Here is a 25432-nt window from a genome sequence, read left to right as displayed (position 1 = left end):
TAAAAATCAAACCACTAATCTTTAAGGTTTCTTCCAACTCTAAAATAAACCCAACAAGTATTTATTAAGTACCTTCTGTGTACTAAGTGTGTTAAGCACAGGGAATACAAGCACAAAGTGAAACACTCCTTGCCTTTGAGGAGCTTATATTCTATGGGGATATATGCAAAATAGATATGACTAGTTGAATTGGGAGGAAAGGCACTGGCAGCTATGCAATGATGATAGGATTCATAAAGAAGATATCATTTGAATAAGCATTGAAAAAGCAGGGATTCTGAGAGCCAAAGGTGAAGAGTTAGAATATTCCAAGTATGGAAGAAAGCCATTGCAAAAAGCAAACAGGCTGGAGATGAAGTATCATGTATAAAAAACTAACACAGAAGCCAGTTTGTCTGGATCATACTATGCATGAAGGGGACTAAGTTATCATACAATTGAAAAAAGTAGGACAGTTTGTGAATTGTTTTTAATTTGATTCTAGAGGTAATAGGAAACTATTACCTCTAGGTAATAGGGAACTGAAATGTATTAAGTAGGATAGTAACATGGTCAGATTTGAAATTAGGAGGCTGCTATAATAGCACAGGTGAGAAAATAGGAGGACCAGAACTAGGATAATGGCTATGATAGGAAAGAAGGACTATCCAGAAGATTTTATATATATATAAGGACTATCCAGAAGATTATATATATATATATATATATATATATATATATATATATATATATATATATATATATATATATATATATATATATATATATATATATATATATGTATACATACACACACACACACACACACACACACACACACACACACACACACACAGAAACAAGATTTGGTAACTGAGATGGATATTTGGTGAATTATAATGAAGATATAAGTATGACACAAGGTTTTCTGGGCAGATGGTGATCCCCTCAATAGGAATAGGAAAGTTCAGAAGAAGAGTAAGTTTAAAGGGAAATGTAGTAAGTAAGCATTACTCTGGATATGTAGAGTTGATGATTTCTGTTGGGCATTCAGTTGAAACATCCAATGAAGATATGGTGAGACTGGTGTTCACAAGAGATAAGGCCTGAAAATACAGCTCTAAGAATCACTGGCATAGAGATCATCATTAAATTCAAAGAACTGATGAGGTCATTAAAAAAAAAAAAAAAAAAAAAAGATCACAGAGAGAGAAAAGGCACTCTAAAATGTGTGCTAGAAAAATCATCAGACATGGTGGTATCAGAAGACTGGCTCTACCACTTACTATACCTTACACAAGTCCCTTGACCTTTACATAGAAGCATAGGATCAAAATTGGAAGAGATTTAAGGAGTCACTTAAGGATAACCCACAAGTAAGTAAGAAGAAAGAAGGAATCCCTTCTTGTTCCCTTCGACAAGAACTGACAATCAAGCTTCCTCTTCAAAAATCTATAGGGAATGAAATCTATTCAACATCTAAAAAACTCTAGTTGTGGGCAAGTTTTTTTTTGTGTGTGTGTTTTTTTTTTCTCTTTAGAACAAGATGAAATATGCCTCTCAACCACTTTGATCCATTGCTCCTGGAACAGCTCTTTGGGCAGAGCAAAACAATTTAAGTCCTTCCACATGAAAAGCCTCTGAAAGAGTAGACAGCTAGCATATCTTCCCTGAGCCTCCCATTCTCCAAATTAAACAGTCAATTTTAGCATGGTGCAGTTTTAAGAACCATCCTAGAGTAACCTCTTCAAGGAGCCTTATAACTTCTGTCAATGTCCTTTGAGAATCACAGCACTTCAAAATGAACTAAGTCCTCTTCTAAATGTGGTCTGACCAAGTGTCATACACTATTGTCTCCCTTATGCTTCTATTCCAGACACCTAAGATTGCCTTTGCTGTCTGTCTTAAGCTAGTTTGCTTACTATCTTTAGTGACCTTAGACAAAACAATTAACCATCCTGATCACAATCTATTCATTAGCAAAATGAAGGTCTTCCAACTAAATAACTTCTAGGATTTCTTCTAGCTCTAACATAATGACCCACCTAGGGAACTACCTATTAAAAGTTTCAGTTTCCTCACCTGTAAAACTAAAGGGTTGCACTAGACGATTTCTAGATTCTTTTTCAGAGATATATTCACAAAATGTGCTTTTATAAAGCAATCTTACAATTAGCTACTTTTTATGACATGTAAAACTTCACAAACAAATTTATTAATCAGAGAAAAATTAAACATATACCTGTCTCAATAAGGGATCAATATAGTCCATTCTTGATCAGAAATAGCAAAACCCACAGCATATGGGGCAGCTAGGTAGTTCAGTGGATAGAGCACCAGCCTTGAATTCAGGAAGACCGGAGTTCAAATGTGGTCTCAGACACTTAATACTTCCTAGCAGTGTGACCCTGGGCAAGTCACTTAACCCCAGCCTCAAAAACAAAACCAAAAAAAAAAAAAAAAAAACCCACAGCATAGATAAAGACTAAAACGTCATTATAGCCAATGCTTCAGCTCTCCCTTCCAACAATCTGTTATGGTGACTTTCATCTTCTTTTCCCTCTCTGGTCCATACCCTGGTGATATGATAATAATCCACTTTTATAGAGAACATTTTACAGTTTAAAGGTGCTTTCCTCACAACAACCTGTGAGGTAGGTAATGTAAGAACTAAATTGAGAAACCAAGAGAAGTTAAGTGACTTGTCCAAAGTCATGTAGCAAGTTAGGGAAGGAACTAAGATTTGTAATCCGAGCTTCTAATTCCTCTCTCTATAAATTGACACATATTCTGTGCACACAATCCAAAAGATAGGAAAAGGGTATAGATCATCAAAACTATAACAGTCTCAAGAACAGATTTTAAGTTAATCAGATTCTCACACTCAAATTCCAAAGTCAAAACAAGTGCTCATCCACATTGCTGAGAGGAGGAAGAAAGAAATTAAATTGTGAAGTCAATTGTTATCAATTGTCATTTAATGAAAATAAACTAAAACTGAATTTTAGAACAGATGCCTACTTAACTAGAAGAAAGTAATATGGAAAAAACATTTTCCACAGAGCCTTATAACTCTGAAAGAGGTAAAGTGTATTTTATTTGTATTCCAAATATCTGCAACCCTTAAGTTAAGTAGGAGAGGAATTAAAAAAAAAAAAAAAAAATGGCTTTGAAATCTGGGGCAGCTAGGTGGCACAGTGGACAGAGCACCAGCCCTGAAGTCAGGAGGACCTGAATTCAAATGGATCTCAGACACTTAACACTTCCTAGCTGTGTGACCTTGGGCTAGTCATTTAACCTCAATTGTCTCAGCAAAAAAAAAAAAAAAAAGCACAACTATACTCAGTTATTTTAAATTTTACTCTAGGCAAATAAATCTAAAAGTAAAGAGTATTTGGTAAGCTATGCTCTCTCAACTGTAAGTGTTGGAATGCAAATATGATTATCAAACACATCTTGTTTTAAAAGTAATAGACAGGAAAAAATTTAACACATTCCTGAAGATAATGTTAAATTATATAACCAACATCCATAAAAAGCCAAAGCATAAAAATTTGGAGAATGTCAGAAATATTAGGTGATGCAGAGTTAAAGTGACACTAAAAGAGTTTTAAATGAAATGTCAATTTTAAGTGATCGTCATAAATTGTATTTAATCTCAGCTTAAATTCAATTTTGAAAAGAATATATGAAAACTTCTAAGAACATCAGAGCAGTCTCTCATACTTATAGCCTTACTAAAGGAAAATTCTAACCTTCTAGATTGTACTATAATCCCCTGCATTTTACCAAAGATATCTTTAATCTCAAAAATTAACAAACATTGTTAAGGTTATCTTTCCTTCTGAAAGAATCTAGTGAACTTTTTACTCTTCCATGTTATTACATAAATCAAATTACTTTTTTACGTTTCATGTCTGATGAAGCTTCCAATCATTTTACTGAACAAATGTGCAAGTAACTCTGAGAAAGATAAAATAAGACCTTTCTTTCACCACAAAAGTGTATCCATTACAGTTGCATTTAGCAGATTAGATTTTTTTTTTAAACTGTAATAGAAGGGGTGTTGTTTATCATGGATCACCATTGGCAGTCTGATGAAATCTATGGGACCTTTCTCAGAATGTTATTAAATGAATAAAATATATAGGATTAGAAAAAAATCCAAATATATCAAAATGCAGTTATCAAAACGTTTCTTTTAAAGTGGTCAAACTTCAGGTTAAAAATTTGTGTGACAGAAGGATTACATTAACTTGTTAGAATCTAAGTAACATAAATGATCATACCAGACCTGCCAATGATAAGCCATTAAGCTTCTCCAAGCTTCAGCTATTCCAATCTGTCAAAACTGAGAATGGTACTTAAGGAGCAGTCCAGAGACTTATGATCAAAATACCAAAGTGATAGGATAATTTTTTTTTAAGGCACCCTTGAGAAGAAGTACATATGGGCTCCACAAAAACAACAATAAAAAAACCCTAAATCTTTTTTGAAGATTATTATAATCATTCTTAAGGCTATAATTGCCTATAAAACTGATTTTTTAATACAGATGATGGTCATGGAAAAATAGACATTTCCAGCTGAAACCTTTTAAAATGCATTTCAGTTAACATTTCTTATAAGCCATTTTCTTTTTTTTCAGACTTAATTTATTCAGTTCTAAAAATTAAAAGTTTAGTCAAAGGCTGCATTTAACTTATAGATGGCAATTTCATGTGAAATCTGAACACCGTATGCTTCAAGATATCACAATACTCCAACTTTAAATATTAATTTAAAGTCTATCTTCTAAGTTCAGAGAAGCATCTTTTTCATACCAGCCTTTTATTAGAGGCAGTCTAAGCTATGTTGAAGTTATTTTAAAAAATAGAAGTGCTATTTACTATTATAATAAAACTTGAATTTTTATTTCTTCATTTTCACTATAATGAAACAGACCTAAGCACAAAGTATGTGTCCAGATAAAGGTCATATTTTGATTAAGGTACTCTCACAAGTGGAAAATGAGAGCAAGGAATATTTACTGTATAATTAGAGACTGCCCAATCTCACCAACCTAAAGTTCCAGCTCTTTCCAATATCACTTTACCCATTTTGCAGAGTTGATCAAGTGTGGATATACTTGATATGGATAAATGGAGCTCAAACTTTGTTTTCAAAATTAAAAACCACTACATAAATCTTTCAGACAAATGTCAAGTTTCTGAATATTAAAGAAACCACAAAAATCTAAATGCTGACTGATTACTGATCTCTGAAATCAGTGCATGATGCTAACCAGAACAGATAAGGATGGTTACAATTTTTTTTAAAAAAACAATATATTCAAAAATAAGTATATCTTTTAATATAAATACATCTTTTGCAAAAGTAAGCACCCACAAATACAATGCTTTCATTGCAATGGGCTTGGATAGTATTCAATTCAAAATTCAATCCCAAGAACAGGCTTGAATGCACAGAGTATAAAAAAGCACAATAATCCCAAATCTATTTTTTAAGCTAACCACTGCATGAGAAAACCATTAAGTGGGAACTCTAGGCAAATCTTTGCATTTAATGGACACGTATCTAATCTTATTACAATGAATGAACACAAAGATGAGCACAATTTTATGTCAAGCAAAATTCTATGGTTCAAACCAGATTGTCAAACCCATAGAAATTCTGAGCTGAATCACAGCTCTACTACCATCAACTTTCCCAAAGTAACTGTGTACCACCTAGACAGCCTTTTACTTTTCCAACACGCAGTGACCCTAGAGCACTGTAGCTTAAACAAGTTAACATGGTTATTGGTTAAAAAGGAATTTCTCCTCAGTATGTTTAACACAAATCCTCTAGTCACTAATGTTTTCTGCGACCTATGCCATAAACAACCTATTGGGTCATGATATTGTTTATTAGGATGACTTCACTTGCCACTCATAAATGAAATTCAACCATTATCTCCCAATTTTTCCAAACCACCCAGCTGAGACATCTCCCTTCAAAGACTTGGGCTTACCAGACTGGCTCCCTCAGAACCACTAATAAGGTCACTATTTAAAAGGGACTCCACTCCTTCATGCTTTCACTTTTTCCATATAAACAGGTCTTGGAAAGAGAATAATGGCATAATTTCCCACTCCAACTGTTCGAAGGCACATAAGATACGGGCATGAAATTGAAAAAAATCTATTTTGAAGGGGGAGGGGGGAGTTTAGAGCATGTCATCCAACCCCGAAGGTTCACAAACATCTGGAACAGCTGCACCAGATATATTTGGGGGCGTGGGTTGAAGGATGGTATGGAAGGGGTTTGGGGAGTGATGAAAGCTGTGATTATGCACTGGTTTCAGTCCTTACTTTCTTACTCTTTCCTTACCTTTTTAATTTACATTACACTCCCTTCCAAATCCAAACCCCACTAATAAGCCACCAAAAGTACAGAGGGAAAACAAGAGATGAGGAGGGAGGAAGAACAAAGACAAAGCTCCACGAGTGCCCGGAACAATAAGGGAAGAAAGGCGAAATTCCTGTGGAAAGACAATGGTAAAGGGATTGGGGGGAAGGGAACACCCAGAAGAAAACACGCCCGCGGAGCAGAGTCGGAGGCCTGGGGCCCGGCCGGGCTGGGTCAGGCCTGGCCGGCCACAGAGGGTGGGTAGGTAGGCGAAAGTGTCACAGGCCCAGGAGGGGGAAAAGGGGTCGGGCTGGCCCGACGTGCGGTAACGCCAGGACCCAGGTGCAGCAGCAGTGGGCCCGTCCCGGGGTCAGGCCGGGCCTGGCCGGGGCAGGACTCACCGGCATTCTGGTCCCGGGGCCACAGATAGTAAGTGGCCGGGATCACGATGAGCCCGACGAAGGAGGTGAGGAAGTAGAAGAAGGTGTTCCCGCTGTCATCGTACTGGAACTGCTGCCCGGCCATGGCGACCCCCTCCTCCTCCTCCTCCTCTTTCTCCTCCCCTTTCTCGCCACCACGACCCTGCTGCGCGGTCGCGGCCCCGGCGCCGGTCCCGGTCCCAGCCCCCCAGGCTTCGTGTGGCGCAGCTAGGGCTGCTCCTCCGCCGCTGCTGCCGCCGCCGCCGCCGCCGCCGCCGCCGCCCCCCACGCTACACTCACGGACACGCCGCCGCCGCTTAAGCCAGTTCTCGCGAGAGGATACTTTGCTCCCTCCCCCCTCTTTTTCCTCCCCCCCATCCCCCACTTCCTCCTCCTCTCATCCGCTAGCTAAGGAGACGTGGCGTGCGCAGCCGGGCGCTCGGGTCCGGGGTGGGACTTCACGAGACCCCGCCCAACACACGCGACGCCCCGCCTACCTATAAGCACCTCCCCTTTCTCAAACCCCGCCCCCTTTGCCACAGTCCCTCCTTCCCCGCTCTGGCGGCGCGAGCTTCTGGGAGAATTGCGGAAGCAGCTTTGGACGTTGGGAACTTGTCCCTGGACGTTTGCCCGCCTTTGCAAGCGTGTCGCCCCTACCTCTTCCATCCCGGTAGATCCAAGCAAAAAACTGCGTAGCGGGTCAGGGCTTTCCTCAATTTCAGCTGGGAAAGTGACGGGAGAGATATCAGGGAAAACTAAGCGAGACCTGCATAAAAACTTTTTTTCTTAAAGTGCTCCCAAAAAACACGTTTAAAAACTTTAAACATGCATTTCCCACAACTATTCCAAGACTAAATTTACACCGTCTTGGAGTTCAAATCCAACATCAAACGCTTCTTTGCTGGGTGACCGAGCAAAATTATTTCATCTCTGCCTCAGTTTCCTCATCTGCAAAATGGGGGCAATGATGGCACCTACCTCTGACGGTAGTTAGGAGGATCCAATAATATGATGATTGTAAAGCTCTTAACACAGTACCTGGCCTCTAGTAAGCGCCACATAAATAAAAACTATTACTTTTTTTTTTATTAGTGGCCGCTAGGTGGCACAATGGTTAGAGCACCGGCCCTGAAGTCAGGAGGATCCGAGTTCAAATGTGACCTCAGACACTTAACACTTCCTAGCTGTGTGACCCTGGGCAAGTCGCTTAACCCCAGCCTCAGGAAAAAAAAAATTCTTTAAAAAAGTAAAATGTAGTAAAATAAAAAGTATGACTTGGGCAAGTCACTTAACTCCAACTGCCTCAGCAAAAAAAAAAAAAAAAAAAAAAAAAAAAAAAAAAAAATCTTTAAAAAAGTAAAATGTAGTAAAACAAAAATATAGTAAAATAAAAAGTATGACTTGGCCAAGTCACTTAACTCCAACTGCCTCAGCAAAAAAAAAAAAAAAAAAAAAAAAAAAAATTCTTTAAAAAAATAAAATGTAGTAAAATAAAAAGTATAACTTGGGCAAGTCACTTAACTCCAAATGGCTCAGCAAAAAAAAAAAAAAAAAAATCTTTAAAACAGTAAAATGCAGTAAAACTGAAGTATGATTTAAAATTTGAAACTAGAATAGGTATAAACAAAATTTAGATGTAGAGAGGATTTATTGACCATGTAACTTACATGTGCTCTTTTGTTGGGAGAGTGCAGGAAGTTTCCCTGTTCTACCCTCTCTATTGTGATCTAAACATAATAGACAACCAGATCTGTATGGTGTCCAACTGGTTTTCGTGAAACTCTTCCAACTTATGAAATAAGAACAACTCAGGTTTTTATAGTATTTCAAGGTTTACAAAGAGTTTTTGGGAGAGAAGGAGAGAGGTAGAACCACACTTGCTATTCTTATTTCATTGATGAGGACATTAATCATGGCCGTGACCATGGAGCTTGTAAGTAGTTGAGGCAGAGTTAAAAACTGAGCGTCTTTGGGATAGAGAACGCTATCTGAATCCAGAGAGAGAACTATGGAGATTGAATGTAGATCAAAGCATAATATTTTCACCTTTTTCTTTTGTTTTGTTTGTTTCTTCTACATGGTCCCTTTTGGTCTGATTTTTCTTGCACAAATATGAAAATGTTTAAAAGAACTGCACATATTTAACCTACCTTAGACTGCTTGCTGAGTTGGGGAGGGGGGAGATAAGAGAGGTAGGAAGGAAAACCTGGATTCACAAAAGTGAATGTTGGAAACTATTTTTACATGTATTTGGAAAATGAAATATTATTGGGGGAAAAAAAGAACCCTGAATCTCTTGATACCAAGTAAAGCACTCTTATCTGCTCCACCATATTATTTATTTTATTTCTACATTCGCATTTGTTCTAGGTCCTCTATATTTGTTTTGTGTAGCATCAGATTTTCAGTGATTCATTAAATAATAAATTAAATAAATCTGGTACTTGGTGCAGAACACTATGCTTAACTCTTTTTATTTAATTAAAACTTATTATTTTCAAAATACATACCTAAATAATTTTCAATATTCACTTCTACAAAACTCCGTGTTCCAGTTTTTCCCTCCCCCAGAGGACATACGATCCAATATATGCCAAACATGCGCAATTCTTCCATATATACCTTCACAAACATCTTGTTGCTCAAGAAAAACCAAATCAAAAAGAAAGAAAAAAAATCAGAAAGAAAACAAAATGCAAGTAAACAACAATAAAAAGAGTGAAAATTCTATGTTGTGGCCAAATTCAGTTCCCACTGTCCTCCTTTTGAGTGCAGACAGCACTCCCCATCACAAGATCATTGGAAATGGCCTGAATCATCTCATTGTTGAAAAGAGCCAAGTCCATCAGAATTGATCATAGTATAATCTTGCTGATGTTCTGTACAATGATATGCTTCTGCTCATTTCACTCAGCATCAGTTCATGTAAGTCTCTCCAGGCCTCTATGAAATCATCCTGATGATCTTTTCTTATAAAACAATAATATTCCATAACATTCATATACTGCAAGCTATTCAGCTATTCTTCAATGGATGGACATCCACTCAGTTTCCAGTTATAAAGAGCTATTCTCTTTCAGAGCAATATTTATTTGGGAAGACAAACATTTAAATAAAATATGAATTCTGTACTTCATTTAATATAAAAATTAGAAAGAAAACAACATAAATTACCTTAAGATGAAGCATTTTGTAATATATAGAACAAAGTACTATGGAACTCATACAGGAGAAGATTATTATTACTGGGCAAAGTACTTAATAAAAATTTCCTACTGGATTTGTAATTATATAATTTGTTTTCGAATCCCAGCTCTACTGGCAATCATTTAAATTCAATTTGTTCTGGTTTCTTCATCTATAAAATGGGATGATTTGACCAGAATTTTAAAGCTCCTTTGAACTCTAAATGCTAATGGACAGAATTAGTCTTTAACTCATAGGTTGAATTACAATGATCTTGTGACAAAGAGAGCTATGCACATTCAGAGGACTACCTCCAACTGAATGTGGATCACAACGTTGTACTTTCACCTTCCGGGTTGTTGTCTGCTTGCATTTCGCTCTCCTCCCCAATTCTCCTTCCCTTCTGATCTGATTTTTCTTATGCAACATGACAACCGTGGAAAATATGTATTAAAAACTTATGCTTAATCCTTGTTGCAATACAGAGTTTATATATGACATAGTCTCTTGTCTTCAAGTTGTTTATAGCAAAGTAGGAGATAATAATTTTATTTAAAATAAATGAAATAGTAATAAAGGTATAAATGAACTACTATGTGAGGTCTTGCATTCACATTTTATACTTGTTGTATTGATGATGTGTTTATACTTCAGAGTTATCCCTAGCTATGGCTTGATTGAAATACTTTCTATGATTGTTTTACAAAATATTTTCAGTTCATATTTATAGTATGATATCATTCTTTATTAGATGACACTGAAGGAAGAGAATTGCTGGGGTTTTTGCTTAATGACAATATTACATCTGTGGTCCAAAGCAGCTAGTTAAATGGGCTTCCAATGTATGGTAAATGGCTTTGCCAGTTGTCGTTACATTTTTATACATTTGTCATCAACTAAATTTTTCTTTTTGTAGACCATATATACTTTTATCCATTCCCCCTCTTCTTTTGTATTTCCTATAAACCTACTCTAAGAGGAAAATTAAGAAAAATGTTTCCTCTGCATAATTTTCCCAGAGACTATTTTTTTTTTTGCTTCAAACTTGCTCCTTGAAAGCCTGAGCTTACATAATTCCCTCACCATCCATTTTAAAGAGAAATAAATCAGAGAGAAATAGGGATCTATGTGAGTAAATATAGTGTATGTGATTTTTCAATGCCAATCACAGTGAATATCCTGCCTTGCTCCATACCTAAGTAATCATCTTAGCTGCGCTAATGTGAGCAGTTGCTGTGAAATACTTTCTGTTTCCAGTTTAATTTATCGGGTCATTTTGGTTATAATCTACCATCAGTAACTTTAAATGGTTTAAAATTGGTCATTTTGAGTGATTGGTTTATACAGATTTTAACGAGATTTGCCTTAAAAATAATACTTCAATTTTCAATGTGGAAGCAATAGAAATTGCTGATATTAAATATTCTCCCTCAGTTGTTTTCTCATACCACAGTGATTTCTTTATTGAGATTTTGGACTCAAATCAAGGCCTGAAAACAAAAGTGAACCAAAAGTTGGAACAAATATTTGATAAAATCCAAATCAAATCAAACCAAAGCATTTTGCAGAAGTTATCCTTAGAGGAATAGGAAGGTTTGAAAAATTATTCTGATGGGGGGGACTATAAAGAGGCCAAAGTTTATTATTATTATTATTATTATTATTTTATTACATCAATAATTCTGGTTTAAAGAGAATTATACGGAAGGTGGAAATAAAAGCAAATAATTGAAAATGGATGAATATAGAAGACTACCATGGTCCTGGGCAAAATCCAGAATAAGAGAAGGCTAATGATGAATGATAAAAACAGACAAATTTCTTCCAGCTTTCATAATAATAGATGATGACATTTATAAAGTATTTTTAATTTTACAAAATTTTTCTACATATCTCATTTCGTCCTCAAAACAGCCCTATGAGGCAGGTACTATATATAGGTAGATCAAAGAAGGAATAAAGAACATCAAAGAAGAAATAAGAAAATGCTTGTAGCATATGGGATGATAATGACTAAAAATGGTGAGAAGATTGAACTACTCAATTCTTTGACTGGAAGCATAAATAAAAATTATTTTAAAAGGAGTAGGGACACAAATGATGTAGTGAGAAAAAATCAAAAAGATCATTAAGTGCTCTCTCAAGGAGTTCAAGTCACTGTGACCTACAGTATTGAAAGAACTGGCAACTGTAATTGTTTAGCATGGTAGCATGTGGTAGGTTATTAATAAATGTTTGTTGACTGATAGAGACATTGGTGCTGATCTTTCAAAAACTGTGGAAAATGGGAGAAGTCCTATAAAACTAGAGAAGGAAAAATGCTGCCCTAGTTTTAAGAAAATAAAAAATGAATAGTAGACAAGTCAGCTTGACTTTTATTTCTGGCAAAATTCTGAAACATATTATTAAACAGAATAGTTTATAAGTATTTAAAAAGAGAAACAGTAACCACTAAAAGCCAGCATGACTTCATCAGGAACAGGTCATGCCAGACTAATCTCATTTCATTGTTTTTGATGGGAAAACTAGAATGGTAGATTGGGGGATGCTGTCTAAATTGTATACTTATTTCAGCAAAGTATTTGAAAAATCACTGTTGCTATCATTGTGGAAAATATGAAGAGATATAAGCTCAATGTCAAAACTATTAGGTAGATATGGGACTGGTTGAATAATCAATCCTCAATTAGTCATTAAAGAAAAGTCCAATGTTTACTTGGAAGGTAGTCTCTAGTATACAATCCAGAGGTCTTTCCTTGGCCTTTTTTATCAATGACTTCAATGATGAAACAACTAAAACATTTGGGATGTTTGCAGGTAACAAGAACTTAATAGGAACAGGTAATATGATGTCACAGATTTAATCTTTAAATTTAAGCATATGAATCAGCTAAAACATTAGCCTATATTAATAAAATTGATTTAATAAAGACAAATGTAAATTTGTATATTGAGTTAAAAAACTCAACTTTACAAATAAGGATAGGGAAAACATGGTTCAATATGAAGTCTTATTTGAAACACACACATATCTAGGAGTTTTATCAGACTGCAAGATCAACAGTATGATACGGCAGCCAAAAAAAAAACAAAACAAGCAAACAAATAAAAACCTAATTCTGACTTAGATTGCATTAAGAAAGGCATTATTTCCAGAGCCAAAGGAAAAAAAAATTGCATTTTATTCTGCTCTGGTTATCTAAAGAACTGTATTCTTTTCTAGTTTTCACATTTTAAGAAAGAGATAAGCTAGGATGCAGCAAAGAGTGAATAGGATAAAGTGAGTGTGTGTCTCACACAAAGAGAGTGAAAAGTATCTGTAAAAGTAACTCAGATTGTCATCCTTAAACAGAAAAGATTGGCAGCATGGTGGAAGGAAGAGGGAAAGTACCATCACTATAATTTACATTTATGTGGCACTTTAAAGTTTGCCAAGCTTTCTCTCACAACAGCCCTGTAAAGTAGGTGGTATAAGAATGTTTATCCTTATTTCACAGATGAGAAAAATGGAACTCCGCAAAGTTAAGTGATTTATCAATATCAGCCAGCTAATAAGTGCCTGAAATGAAATTCAATATCTGGTGTACCATGTTGTCTCCCAAGGCTCAATAACCACCTTCAAGTATATGAATGGCTGTCATATGAAAGATGGATCATATTTGTTTTTAGTATCAGTGAGGAAAACTTGGAGAAATGGGTGGAAGCTGCAGAGGGTCTAATTTAAATAGAATATCAGGAAAGTCTTTCTAATAATTAAAATTATCCAAAGTTGAAATGGTCTGCCTTAGGAAGGAGAGTGTTCCCTTTCATTAATAAGTTTCTTTAAACAAAACCAAATTGACCATTTTTCCTATATGTTATAAAAGGAATTCTTAGTTGATATGAGTTAGACTATATGTTCTTTAAAGTTCCTTTTCCCTCCAACTCTTAATTTATATCATCCTATAAATTTTTATTTTATATAATATACATGTTTATTTCATCTATAATATATAGAATGACAGCTTGTGTACATTTATACATGTATACATATATATGTACATGAATATATGCATATACTATAACAGAATGACATCTGCCTAAAGGAGAGATGTAGCTAGCTTCACTCAGAGAAACTGAGTGCTTTAGACTTATTATCCCTGATTAAGGTCAGCTACTTAGAAATGAACCTCAAGATTCTAGGTGTGTCCTTGAGAGTTGAAATATTTTTCACTAATGCTATATACTAAAGCCCTGATTCCCAATGTTTTCAAAGAGAGAGAGAGAGAAAGAGGGAGAATCACAAGTGACTATTACTCCAATTTCCTTTAAATAATTAATATACATTAATCTTTACAAAGGGATATATATAATTTGATGACATAGCAAAACAAAAAACTAAACACCGATGAACCCCCAAAACCTGAGGGGCACACTCTGCTCCATATCATTTTGCCTTCTAGGGAGAATGGACTAACACTTAAACAAGTTCTGATACCATTGATCCTACCAAATTCATAACCAAATACAGTATAAGTCTTAGATGCCACTGTGCTTATTCTAGGAAGTCTTCTCTTATTGGATTGGGCTGACTGCAAAACCCAGCATGGATTGTCCCTCTAGACTTCCAGATTCCAGAACCTCTTAACTTTAAAAGCTTACAAGGTTATAGCCTCTGATTTCTTTCACTTAAAATGAAAAAAAAAAAATAGCAAGGGAGGGAAAAGATATGCATATTCATGGGGCTACATGTCAGCCTCAAGGTCTCTTCCTCTTTCTTACAGTATTGTCTCCCACCAGACAATGCTAGTGGAAAAGTCAAACCCAAATAAGAGAATTAACCAAGGGTAAGGAAAAGACTGGGGCCTTTTGAAGGTACTCCTAATTCTGGTTCTGCAACTGCAACCAAAGAAGCTGCTTTGCACCACTTAGTTTGAAGACCTAGCCAGTTATAAAATATCGCAACGTGATCACAAGTCTCTCTAAGGAATTCCAAGGCTTTCCCAGAAGCAGGTTCCCTAGCCTCTTTGAAGTAGAAAAATGTATCTGGGCATGCTTATATATTTATTTTCTGAACCATGAAAAATTTCAAATATCAATGATGCTGCTTTCAAATCTAGAAATAACAGGGTGGCACAGTGGATAGAGCACCAGCCCCAAAGTCAGGAGGACCTGAATTCAAATCTGGTCTCAGACATTTAACACTTCCTAGCTGTGTGACCCTGGGCAAGTTATTAATCCCAAATGCCTCAGCAAAAACAAACAAACAAACAAACAAACAAACAAACCTAGAAATAACTAAAATTATATATGTATATATACATGTATACATACATATTCACATTTTAATATACATTCATATATACACATATATATGCTTTAAATTATTGAACCAGAATAAATAAAAAACATCAAAATATTTTCCAGATTAAACCTGAACCACACTTATCATTAAATCTATCCTATTCTCTGATCTTTACAATGTTTTGTCACCAGCATTGTTACTTATAATGTTACTTAGAACATTATGCTAAAATAATGTTACTTATAACAGTTTTATTGAATGTGTACTACTTCCTCACATACAAATTCCATCTCTTGTCCTTGAGCCTTTGCAGGAGCTAGACCTTATAGCAAGAATTCCTTCCCTCACTATTTTTATATCTTAAAATGCCTAGTTTTTGTTTTTAAAACTTATTTCATATACTACATCCTATGAGACCTTTCCTGATCTCATGAGCAGCTAGTGCCTTTCTAACCAAATTTCCTTTTATTTCATGTATATTTATGCGTGTCATTTATCCATTGTGACGGCACCAACAATTTCTCTTCCATGCAACATTTTTTTCCTCCCACTCAGAACTGGGGGAGATTTTACAGAAGACAAAATTCCAACTCTGCTATATACATGCTGACCTCAGTTTTTCTGCATAAATTTCTGGTCATCTAGGAACATAAAAAGTTCCAATCACATGTGGTCAATCTGCCACTCTCAGACTTAGTGGTTACTTAAAACCACATGAGTCTCCATCCCCTGAAGAATTACAGAGATGAAGTAGGGGCTTCATCCAGAAAAGATAAGTGTTACTATATCCTAATTGCATATTTTTGCCACATTGGTACAAAGTAAACCTTTGTTAAATATTTGATTATTTGTTCTTATTTCAAACCAACATCAAACTGGAATTGAGAGGCTCTTCCATTACAGCCATATCTACATTATAGCTTCAGGTAATGCAGTGGATAGAGTGCCAGACCTGAAATCAGGAAGAAATCTTCTTGAACTCAAATCTGGCTTTATCACTTACCAGCTGTGTGACCCTATTTGTCTAAGTTGCCACAACCAACCCACTCCATTATCTCTGACAAGAAAACCCCAGATAGGGCAGAGAAGAATCAGACACAACCAAAAAGGACTGAAAAATTGCAACATTTGTAAAGATGAATTCTCCTTCCAGCCATTTTACTGATTTATCAGATTTATAAGGGAAGTGGTGAAATTCCTAAAAGAAATGGGTTTGATGAATTGAATTTATGCATTCCTCCAAAGCCTGCCACATACCTGCCCAAGTAGTCTCAGGGACAATTAGATCCTGCCTTTTAAAGAGATCCCCACAGAAACAGCATCAGACAAGGTATGAGTGTCTTCACAACACAACCATACAGGTGTAGCCTATTCAATTTGTGAAATAAGAACAGAAAGTCAAGACTGTAGTCAATAGGCACCGTAGAAATGGAAGAGAAAGAAATATAGAGCCCACCAAAACCTTGTAAAGGAGTAAAAGGGAATGATATATCCCCAGGAAGGGAGTTTGGATATGGACCCTTAAACAGGGATTATTAGAAAATAATTGATAGGCAACCATGGAAATACTAATAATAGTGTACTGAGATAGTAAATACCTGAGTCCTAGGAGCCCTTTTACCCCTGTCCAAACCTGAGGTATCCTCTAAAGTCTCTGCCCAATTTGGATCATTCAAGGAGACTAGAGAGAGAAAGTTATAGAGTAAAGGAGTTTTACAGACTCAGTATATGTGTGAGGGCCTTTGTAGTAACCTTCAGGCATATTACTGTGGGACCAATAGATATCTTAGAATTTACTTGAACTATTGCATGTTGCTTACACCATACAATATCCTCATAGAAGTGAAAGACATTTTTTGTCTCGTAATGGAGATAAAGGAAGCTAGAGTACTTTGTTATCCCAGATCACCTTAGAACAACTTTGTGTGACTTACATGAACTGATGCTGAGTAAAATGAGCAGGACCAGGAGATCATTGTATACTTCAACAACATTACTATATGATGATCAATTCTGATGGACGTGACCATCTTCAACAATGAGGTGAACCAAATCAGTTCCAATAGAGCAGTAATGAACTGAACCAGTTATGCCCAGCGAAAGAACTCGGGGAGATGACTATGAACCACCACATAGAATTCCCAATACCCCTATTTTTGTCTGCCTGCATTTTTTATTTCCTTCACAAGCTAATGGTACACTAGTTCAAAGTCCAACTCTTTTTGTACAGCAAAATAACTGTTTGGACATGTATACATATATTGTATTTAATTTATACTTTAATATATGTTACATGTATTGCTATCTGGGGGAGGGGAGTGGAGAGAAGGAGGGGGAAAATTGGAAGAAAAGGCTTGACAAATGTCAGTGTTGTAAAATTACCCATGCATATATCTTGTAAATAAAAAAGCTATAATAAAAAATTTTTTTAATTAAAAAAAAAAAAAAGAACAACTCTGTGTTACTTATAAAAATGGTATCCAGCATTGGACTGTAGACCATGGAATAACATCATCATGCTTAACTCCATTATTGTTTCTCTTGTCAATATTATAAATCAGATTTTTGTGCATCAAGAGAATTGTATAAATATGTTTACACATATTAGATTTAACATATATTTTTACATGTATAACATATATTGGATTGCTTTGCATCTAGGGGAGGAGGTGGGGAGGAGGAAAAAATCTGAAACACAAAGCTACACAAGGGTAAATATTGAAAAATTATGCATATGTTTTGAAAATAAAAAGCTTTAAAAATAAAAATTTTTTTTAAATATTATAAATCAGATAAGGTAACTCAGACCCAGGTTAAGTAGTATGGGGCTATCAATCTTGCCAGTGATTTTTTTCCTTTATTCTTGTGGGTGAGACAATAAGGAATACTTTCTTTTGGGAAGGAGTCTGACATACTTTTACCATCTTCCCTTACCCTAAAGAGGAGTGGAAAGGAATGATATATCCTCAGGAAGGGGCTTTAGATATAGACCCTGAAACAGAGATTATAAGAAAATAATTGATGGGCAGCTTATGGAGGTGCTAATAAAATTATACTGTGATATCAAATACCTAGGTACTAGAAGCCATTTTACCATCCACCCCCCCACCAATCTGAGGTATCCTAATTGTAGCAAGCAGAGACAGGAAAGAGTCTCTCTGAAGATATTGGTACGTATATTGATGACATAATGTGGACTGGGCCAGAAGAAAACCCAGTGGAAGAGGCTCTAGATCAGATGGTGGCCCTTTTAAGGAACAAGAGGTAGGAAATCAAGACTGAGAAAATCTAGGGTCCAACCTGTTCAGTTGAATTTAGAGGTTTGTAATAGGAGAGGTCCAGAGAACTCTAAGCACAGTCTGCAATAAGTTATTGACATCTTCCCCACAATCTTAAGAAGCCCAGACAAGACAAAGCTTTTACACTGGAGGGGAAGAAGGGAGGGCAGGGTGAGTGAGTGAACCTTATTCTCAGCAGAGTTGGCTCTGATAGGAAATAACATATATATTCAATATATATTCAATATATATCCAAATGTTTTGCCATGTAGGAAAAATAGGAGAGGAATGGAATATGGGATGGGGGAGAGTGATAAAAGAGAGGGCGTATTGGGGGAGGGAGTGGTCAGTAGCAAATCACTTTGAAGAAGGGACAGGGTGAAAGGAGAGAAGAGAATAAATGGAGGAAATACAATTAGTAATTGTAAAGTATGGACTAGCTCCCTGGAGGCCTCGGAGTCATCCAGAGTAAGGATGAATTAAAATCCTTGGTCTTTAGGGGACAAGTAAAGGAGGAAGGCAAGCAGAATCCTCGATTCTGGAGTCCAGAGTCACCAACTTCTCTTCTCCTTGTCCTACCACCAAGTGACTCTGGCCTCTCTCCTTCCGCCCTACAATCCTTGCCTCTGATCATCTTAACACCAAACATTCTGCAAGCACCAAGAGGGAGAAGAGCCATTTATCCAAATATGTGCTAATAGAATCATTGTATCACATAGAATAGGTAATTAGCCTTAAGTGCTTGGTTGTCTGATTCGAGTATACCTTTTTGGAGTTTCAGCTCTCTAAAAGCAATAGTAATAGTTAAAAAAATTTTTTCAAAGCAAGTTTTTGTGATGGAATATTATTATTCTCGGGGAAATGATGAATAGGATGCTCACAGGGAAAAAAACAACCTGGAAAGTTCTCCATTAACAAAGTGAAAGATACAATGTACAAAATAATAGCAATGTTCTGGGATGACCAGCTATAAATGATTTTGTTATTCTTAGTTGTATAATCATTCACAACTACTCTGAAGGACTTAAAACACCCATCATATATAAAAGAAATTGATCAATCTGGATACAGATAGAAGCATTCTCTGTCTCTATTTTTAATTTAATTTTTCTTGAATATTTTTATTTTCATTAGAGTGAGAGATCTGTTTTTTTTTTTTCCACAACTTGACTTTTATGGAAATGTTTTGCATTACTTCACATGTGGTTTCTTATTGTGGATGGGGATAAGGGAGAGAGATTAGAACACAAAAATCTTAAATATAAAAAAAAATTTGAATGTAACTGGGGGGAAATAATAAATTTAAAAGAAAGAAAGAAAAAAGTCAGAGATTTATTGGATTCTTCAAGTTTTGGAGAACCCACATTCCTCACCAAGGTACCCTAATAGCTCCAGTTCACTCAACCACCCATATGTTTATGTTTTTCAAGTAGTGCCCAGAATAAGTATAGACCTGGAAGGTACAAAGCCAGCCATCCAGCAGCCTCTTCCTTTGTATCCTTTTCACCTTGGAAGCCCATGTTTCTGGAAGATGAGTAGAAACTTTGGCAGATGTCAGAGAGTGGTCAGAATAAGTTACTGTTAGGTATCTAGAGCTTTATTATGCCATTTTGAAAAGAATTGTTTAACTCTTATTGGGCCCTAATTGCTACTAAACAGATAACCTAGGATCATCAGAGTTGCCTCTTATGGATTGAGTGACATGAGATATAAAATGCATACTTGCCTAAAAAAAAGATCATCTTGTGGAAAACTCACACAGGGCAAGCACTCACAAAGTGGTCAGAAAAAGTAATACAAAGACACTCTCAACATATCTCTTAAAAACTTTAAAAATTATTTTATCACATGGGAACCACTGGTACAGAACTATCCAATGTGTCGTGCCCTCATCACAGAACATGCTATGCTCTATGAGCAAAGCAGAATTGAATTAGTCCAAAGGAAATGTGAAATACACAAAATTAGAGAATTCACCCCAAATGTTCATATGTACTATTTGTGTCCGACCTGTGGCAAAACATCCCAAGCTTGTATGGATCTGATCCGCCATAGACACACTAACTCCATTCTAACATAGTGATATCATTTTGGTCCTCTTCGAAAACGTGCTGCTATAAGGTGGGTCCCTCTAACAAAATGAATAGTACATAAGAAGCTTCTATTATTAAGTGGGAAGGATACCTTAAACATGCTTGCCTGGGTCTTTCATGTTAGTTCTTCAACAAACAAGTGGTGATTTTGCCAGAGACCAAGGCATCCTATCCATACCCTAGAACACTTTGTCCTTTAGTGGACTCCCACCCACACGTATCCAAAGGAGACTGTACTCAGAAGGTAAACAAAAGCCAAGCCAGCATTTCCTGGATATTATTGACTGTTCCTCATGAGCTGGACTGCCCACTTAATAAGACTGAAAGCAGATCATTCAGCAGCTAGAGACAGAGCTTTTGGCTTTCGTCTTGATGTCATTTTGTCTGATTGACCAGTAATCTCATGCGCTACAAGTGAAGTATCCACAACTGGAATCCAGCAGCCATTAATCTGGTAATAGGAGATACTCTAGGGGGAAGGGATATTGGCAAGTTTTGCAGTTGGCTTAACTCCAAGCTTCATGGCTGGCATGTGAGAGAGCCGTAAAGGATAAGACAACAAAGAAGATCTTCATCTGTACTAGTTTCTGGGCAATAGCCATGAGTCTGGCCAAGTAGCCTGGAGATCAGATAGTCTAGGACTAGGCAATCAAAGGCTCTTACCTTTGGGGTCAGACTCAATGAAGGAATTTTGCTAACATCTTCCATTGCATACAATTGTTTATGGGACATGTCAGCACCTATAAGACATAGTCTAAACAGTCAGGTTGAAACCGTTACAAGAATAGCAGAGGATGGAAAGTGTATCAGAAGATTGCTAAGTACAGGATCATATTGATGTTGATCATTAAGGACAAGAACGGCATTGCTAATACGAGTATCAGCCTGCCTCCAACTGGCAAATTTGTACTCAGGGCAAGAGATTTGTTCCTAATGTTCAACAATTGTGTCATGTTTCTGACTACCCATGTCCAGTGTCCAACTTCCCCACAAGCTATGGCTGTGACAAATTGATGCTATTCCATAAAAGGGAAGTACTATCTTATCTAGTAGTTTTTTGGATCCAGCATTCAGGACAACTTATCTGACAAGATCTGGCTGGTTTTAGACAGAACAGATTTGTTTTGGCCTCAAGATCCTTGTCCCCTCAGATGACTCCATATATTCTGGAGAAGTAGTTTAAATCCCTTTCAGTTGACAGACCTCTTTTTCTCTTTTTCAAAAAGAGCCTGGGGACTAATGGGTGGTGTGTGTGTGTGTGTGTGTGTGTGTGTGTGTGTGTGTGTGTGTGTGTGTCCTTAAAATTTTATACAAATTTTTCACATTTTTGTGCCAGTAACTTAGAAATAGTAACAAAGGTTACCACCTTTTTTTCTTTTTGTTTTCAATTCTTCTCATATATCCATGAGAAAGTTTTTTGCTTTTGTTAATTTTTTTTGATAGAACCAGGAGATGAATATCTCTATCTTCTCAGATCTGGTGCTCACTCCTTGCTAAGATATTATATAACTTTTTTTAAACCACTATGGAACTGGAATTAGTCAATGGCTTTTGAGTGACTTGATACCTTCAGGAGTCTTACTTCATGCTCTTACAATTTCTTTTCAAATATGATAACAATTATGTGCATACATCAACCCTCCTTATGTCAAAAAAAGGAAAAAGCCAACACTCAAACAAAACAATATAAGCAATATTTCATACCCATTATCCCCAATCTTTCAAGTGAAAGGTGAGGAGTGAATTTCCTCATCTCTTGTCTTTATAATAGTAAGCCTCTAATCCCTAGGGGGAAGTGAAGCAGACAGGATGAAGCAATGAAGAAAGGCAGGGCGGAAAAGAAAAGCTCAGTGGGGATGTTAGGAGGCTATGCAAAGCATGAGATATAGATACCCTCTGGAATGTTGGCACCATAATAGCTCAATAATTTTCCACTATATTCATGGATCACAATTTCTTTAACTATTTCCCAGTTGAGGAAAACTTATTTCTAGTTCTTTGCTTTATCCATTGTTTAGTATGTATGTATGTATACATATATATGTATACATACATATACATAATGTTATAATAATATAACAATATCATATGTAATATAATAACATTATAATTTATTATATATAATAATTATATATGTGTGAATATGCTTCACCAGAGTTGAGAAAAGAATCTCCTTCCATTTTCTTCCATTTTTATGCTTCAGTTGTATCTTGGCAGACCTTTAGAAGTAATACTTATAGAGACATACCCTATTCCTATAGGTGCTACAGTCCCTGTCTTCTTAGCAATCACAGCTCCTGAACACAGAGACAATATAATTCTTTTTTTTCTTTTTAAAGCTTTTTATTTTTTAAAACAAATGCATGAATAATTTTTCAACATTATCCCTTACAAAAGCTTGTGTTCTGATTCCTCTCCCTAACCCTTACCTCCTCCCCTAGATGGCAAGTAGTCCAATATATTTTAAACACAATAGAAATATGTGTGAAATCCAATATATGCATACATATTTATACAATTAACTTATTGCACAAGAAAAATCAAATCAAACCAGAAAAAATGGGAAAGAAAATAAAAAGCAAGCAAATAACAACAAAAAAGTGAAAATGCTATGTTGTAAACCACACTCAGTTCCCACAGTCTTCTCTCTGACTTTCTTCATCACAAGACCATTAGAACTAGTCTGAACCATCTCCTTGATGAAGAGATCCACGTTCATCAAAATTGATCATCACATAGTCTTCTTGTTGCTGTGTACAATGATCTCCTTCATTCAGCATCAGTTCATGTAAGTCTCTCTGAAATCACCCTGCTGATAGTTTCTTACAGAACAATAATATTCCATAACATTCATATCCCATAACTTATTCAGCCATTCTCCAACTGATGGGCAGCCATTTAGTTTCCAGTTTCTTGCCACTGTGAAAAGAGCTGTCACAAACATTTTTGCACATGTGGGTCCCTTTCCTTCTTTTAAGATCTCTTTGGAATACAGACCTAGTAGAGACACTGCTGGATCAAAGGGTATGCACAGTTTGATAACTCTTTGGACATAGTGCCAAATTGCTCACCAGTATAGTTGGATCAGTTCACAATTCCACCAACAATGTATTAGTGTCCCACATCCCCTCCAATATTCATCATAATTTTTCCCAGACAATATATTCTTACCAACAAAGTCCTCAACATGGTCAAATAGTTCAAAATCAGAAATGGATGTGGCTTTATAAAAAAAAAAAAATCGAGAAAGATGTGTTACTTTCTGCTTTGCTAATGAACTCTAAGAACCATTGAGTCTTTCATTCTTACCTACTGAAACTTCCTAATTATGCTGTCTTCCCCATTAGAATATGAACTCCTTGAAAGTAGAGACGATGTTGCTTTTCTGATGGTACCTCTAGGGCTTAAAACATTGTAGGTCTTTATTAATGGTTTTATATTCATTAATTATTGTGATATGTGATGCAAAATGTTGATCTAAACCTATTTTTTCCAAATTGTTTTCTGGTTTTCCCTGGAGTTCTTATAAAATGGAAAGTCTGTTCCCAAGTATTATATGTTGTTTGGTTTGTTGAAGCTTGAGTAATTGAATTTGATTGCTGCAGATCTGAAGTCAAAAGATGTGTTTTATTCTCTGCTGTATTGCCACTTCCTTAGACAAGTCACACTATCCTTAGGCCTTCCTCATCTTAAAAATGAAGGGTTTGGACTAAGTGAGCTAATTATGTAAGAAAAGCATGAAAGAAAATATATTCCATGTCAGAATCAAGGATATGAATGTTATTGGAAAACATGATATAATGTGTAGTATATCAGAACACAGTGAGTTTTATCTTATCTATTAGTTTTTGTTTAAATTTAAAAATAAAACTTTAAAATAAATTTTAAAATACAGTACAAATCTCATACAGTACAAAAATGTCCATATTGTTTGAAAACAGAATTTAGAAAGGCACAACAATATAAAGATATTCTTGAAGTCAGTATGTTCAATGTAGAAATGATTTCCGGAGGTGGTGGACTTGATGATGATACATATTCAGCAGAATTTAAATAGTTAGCTGATGGGAATTATTATTAGAGCACTTCAGATCAGGAACAATGAGCCAGTGAAGGAATCTGGAATCACTAAAATGGCTGCTTTAAAAGGAAAATGTATGATTTGTACATTTTTTTCCTGTCAAGCCTAAGAAATCAATATTTGATAACTTATTTCCTAAATTAATTCATACATTCTGAAGGGAAAGTAGTTTATATTAGTTTATATATGCTGATAAAGCCAATAAAATAAAACATTTCGTACTTACTTTAAAACTAATATTTTAAAACAATTTCCTAAAAGTAGAAAAATATATTTAGACCCAGAAGAGACCAGAAAGTTCATCTACTCACCAGCTTCTTAAACTGTGAGTCATGATCCTTTTTGGATCTTTGGAACTGAAAATGGGGGTCATGAAATTATGATTTATTATCAGTAAATGTTTGATTTGTATATCTATTTATATACCTATATACTCAAGGTCACATGAAAATTTCTTGGGTGAAAAGGGATTTTGAGTGGAAAAAGCTTAAAAGCCTTGGGTAGTCTAACCCCTTCACTTTCTAGATGAAGAAAATGAGATCCAAGTGGTACACAGGTCACACAGGTAATAAATTAAAAGAATACTGACTTTTGCTATTTGGTTCAGTCATTTTTAGTCATGTCTATCTCTTCACGACCTCATTTGAATTTTTTTTGGCAGAGATACTGGAATGGTTTGTCATTTCCTCTCCAGCTCATTTTGCTATTAGAAGACTTGGAAT

General features: G+C 35.8%; 1 protein-coding gene across 2 annotated transcripts in view; it reads right to left on the bottom strand.

Annotated features, from left to right (window-relative positions):
• The window catches only part of SEC63 (SEC63 homolog, protein translocation regulator), a 71689-nt gene extending 64606 nt beyond the window's left edge, over window positions 1-7083 (bottom strand). The window contains exon 1 of one of the 2 annotated variants that reach the window (XM_074310156.1): window positions 6771-7083. In XM_074310156.1, coding sequence (XP_074166257.1) covers window positions 6771-6894 — 124 coding nt within the window. In that variant the 5' untranslated portion in view covers window positions 6895-7083. The remainder of the gene's footprint in view (window positions 1-6770) is intronic. The other variant, XM_074310155.1, reaches the window with a different exon arrangement.
• Window positions 7084-25432: the final 18349 nt, after the last annotated feature.

Source organism: Sminthopsis crassicaudata, chromosome 4, assembly GCF_048593235.1.
Source record: "Sminthopsis crassicaudata isolate SCR6 chromosome 4, ASM4859323v1, whole genome shotgun sequence".
Lineage (NCBI taxonomy): Eukaryota > Metazoa > Chordata > Mammalia > Dasyuromorphia > Dasyuridae > Sminthopsis > Sminthopsis crassicaudata.
The sequence above is the reverse complement of the archived record's forward strand: the minus strand, read 5'-3'. Positions and strand labels throughout refer to the sequence as shown.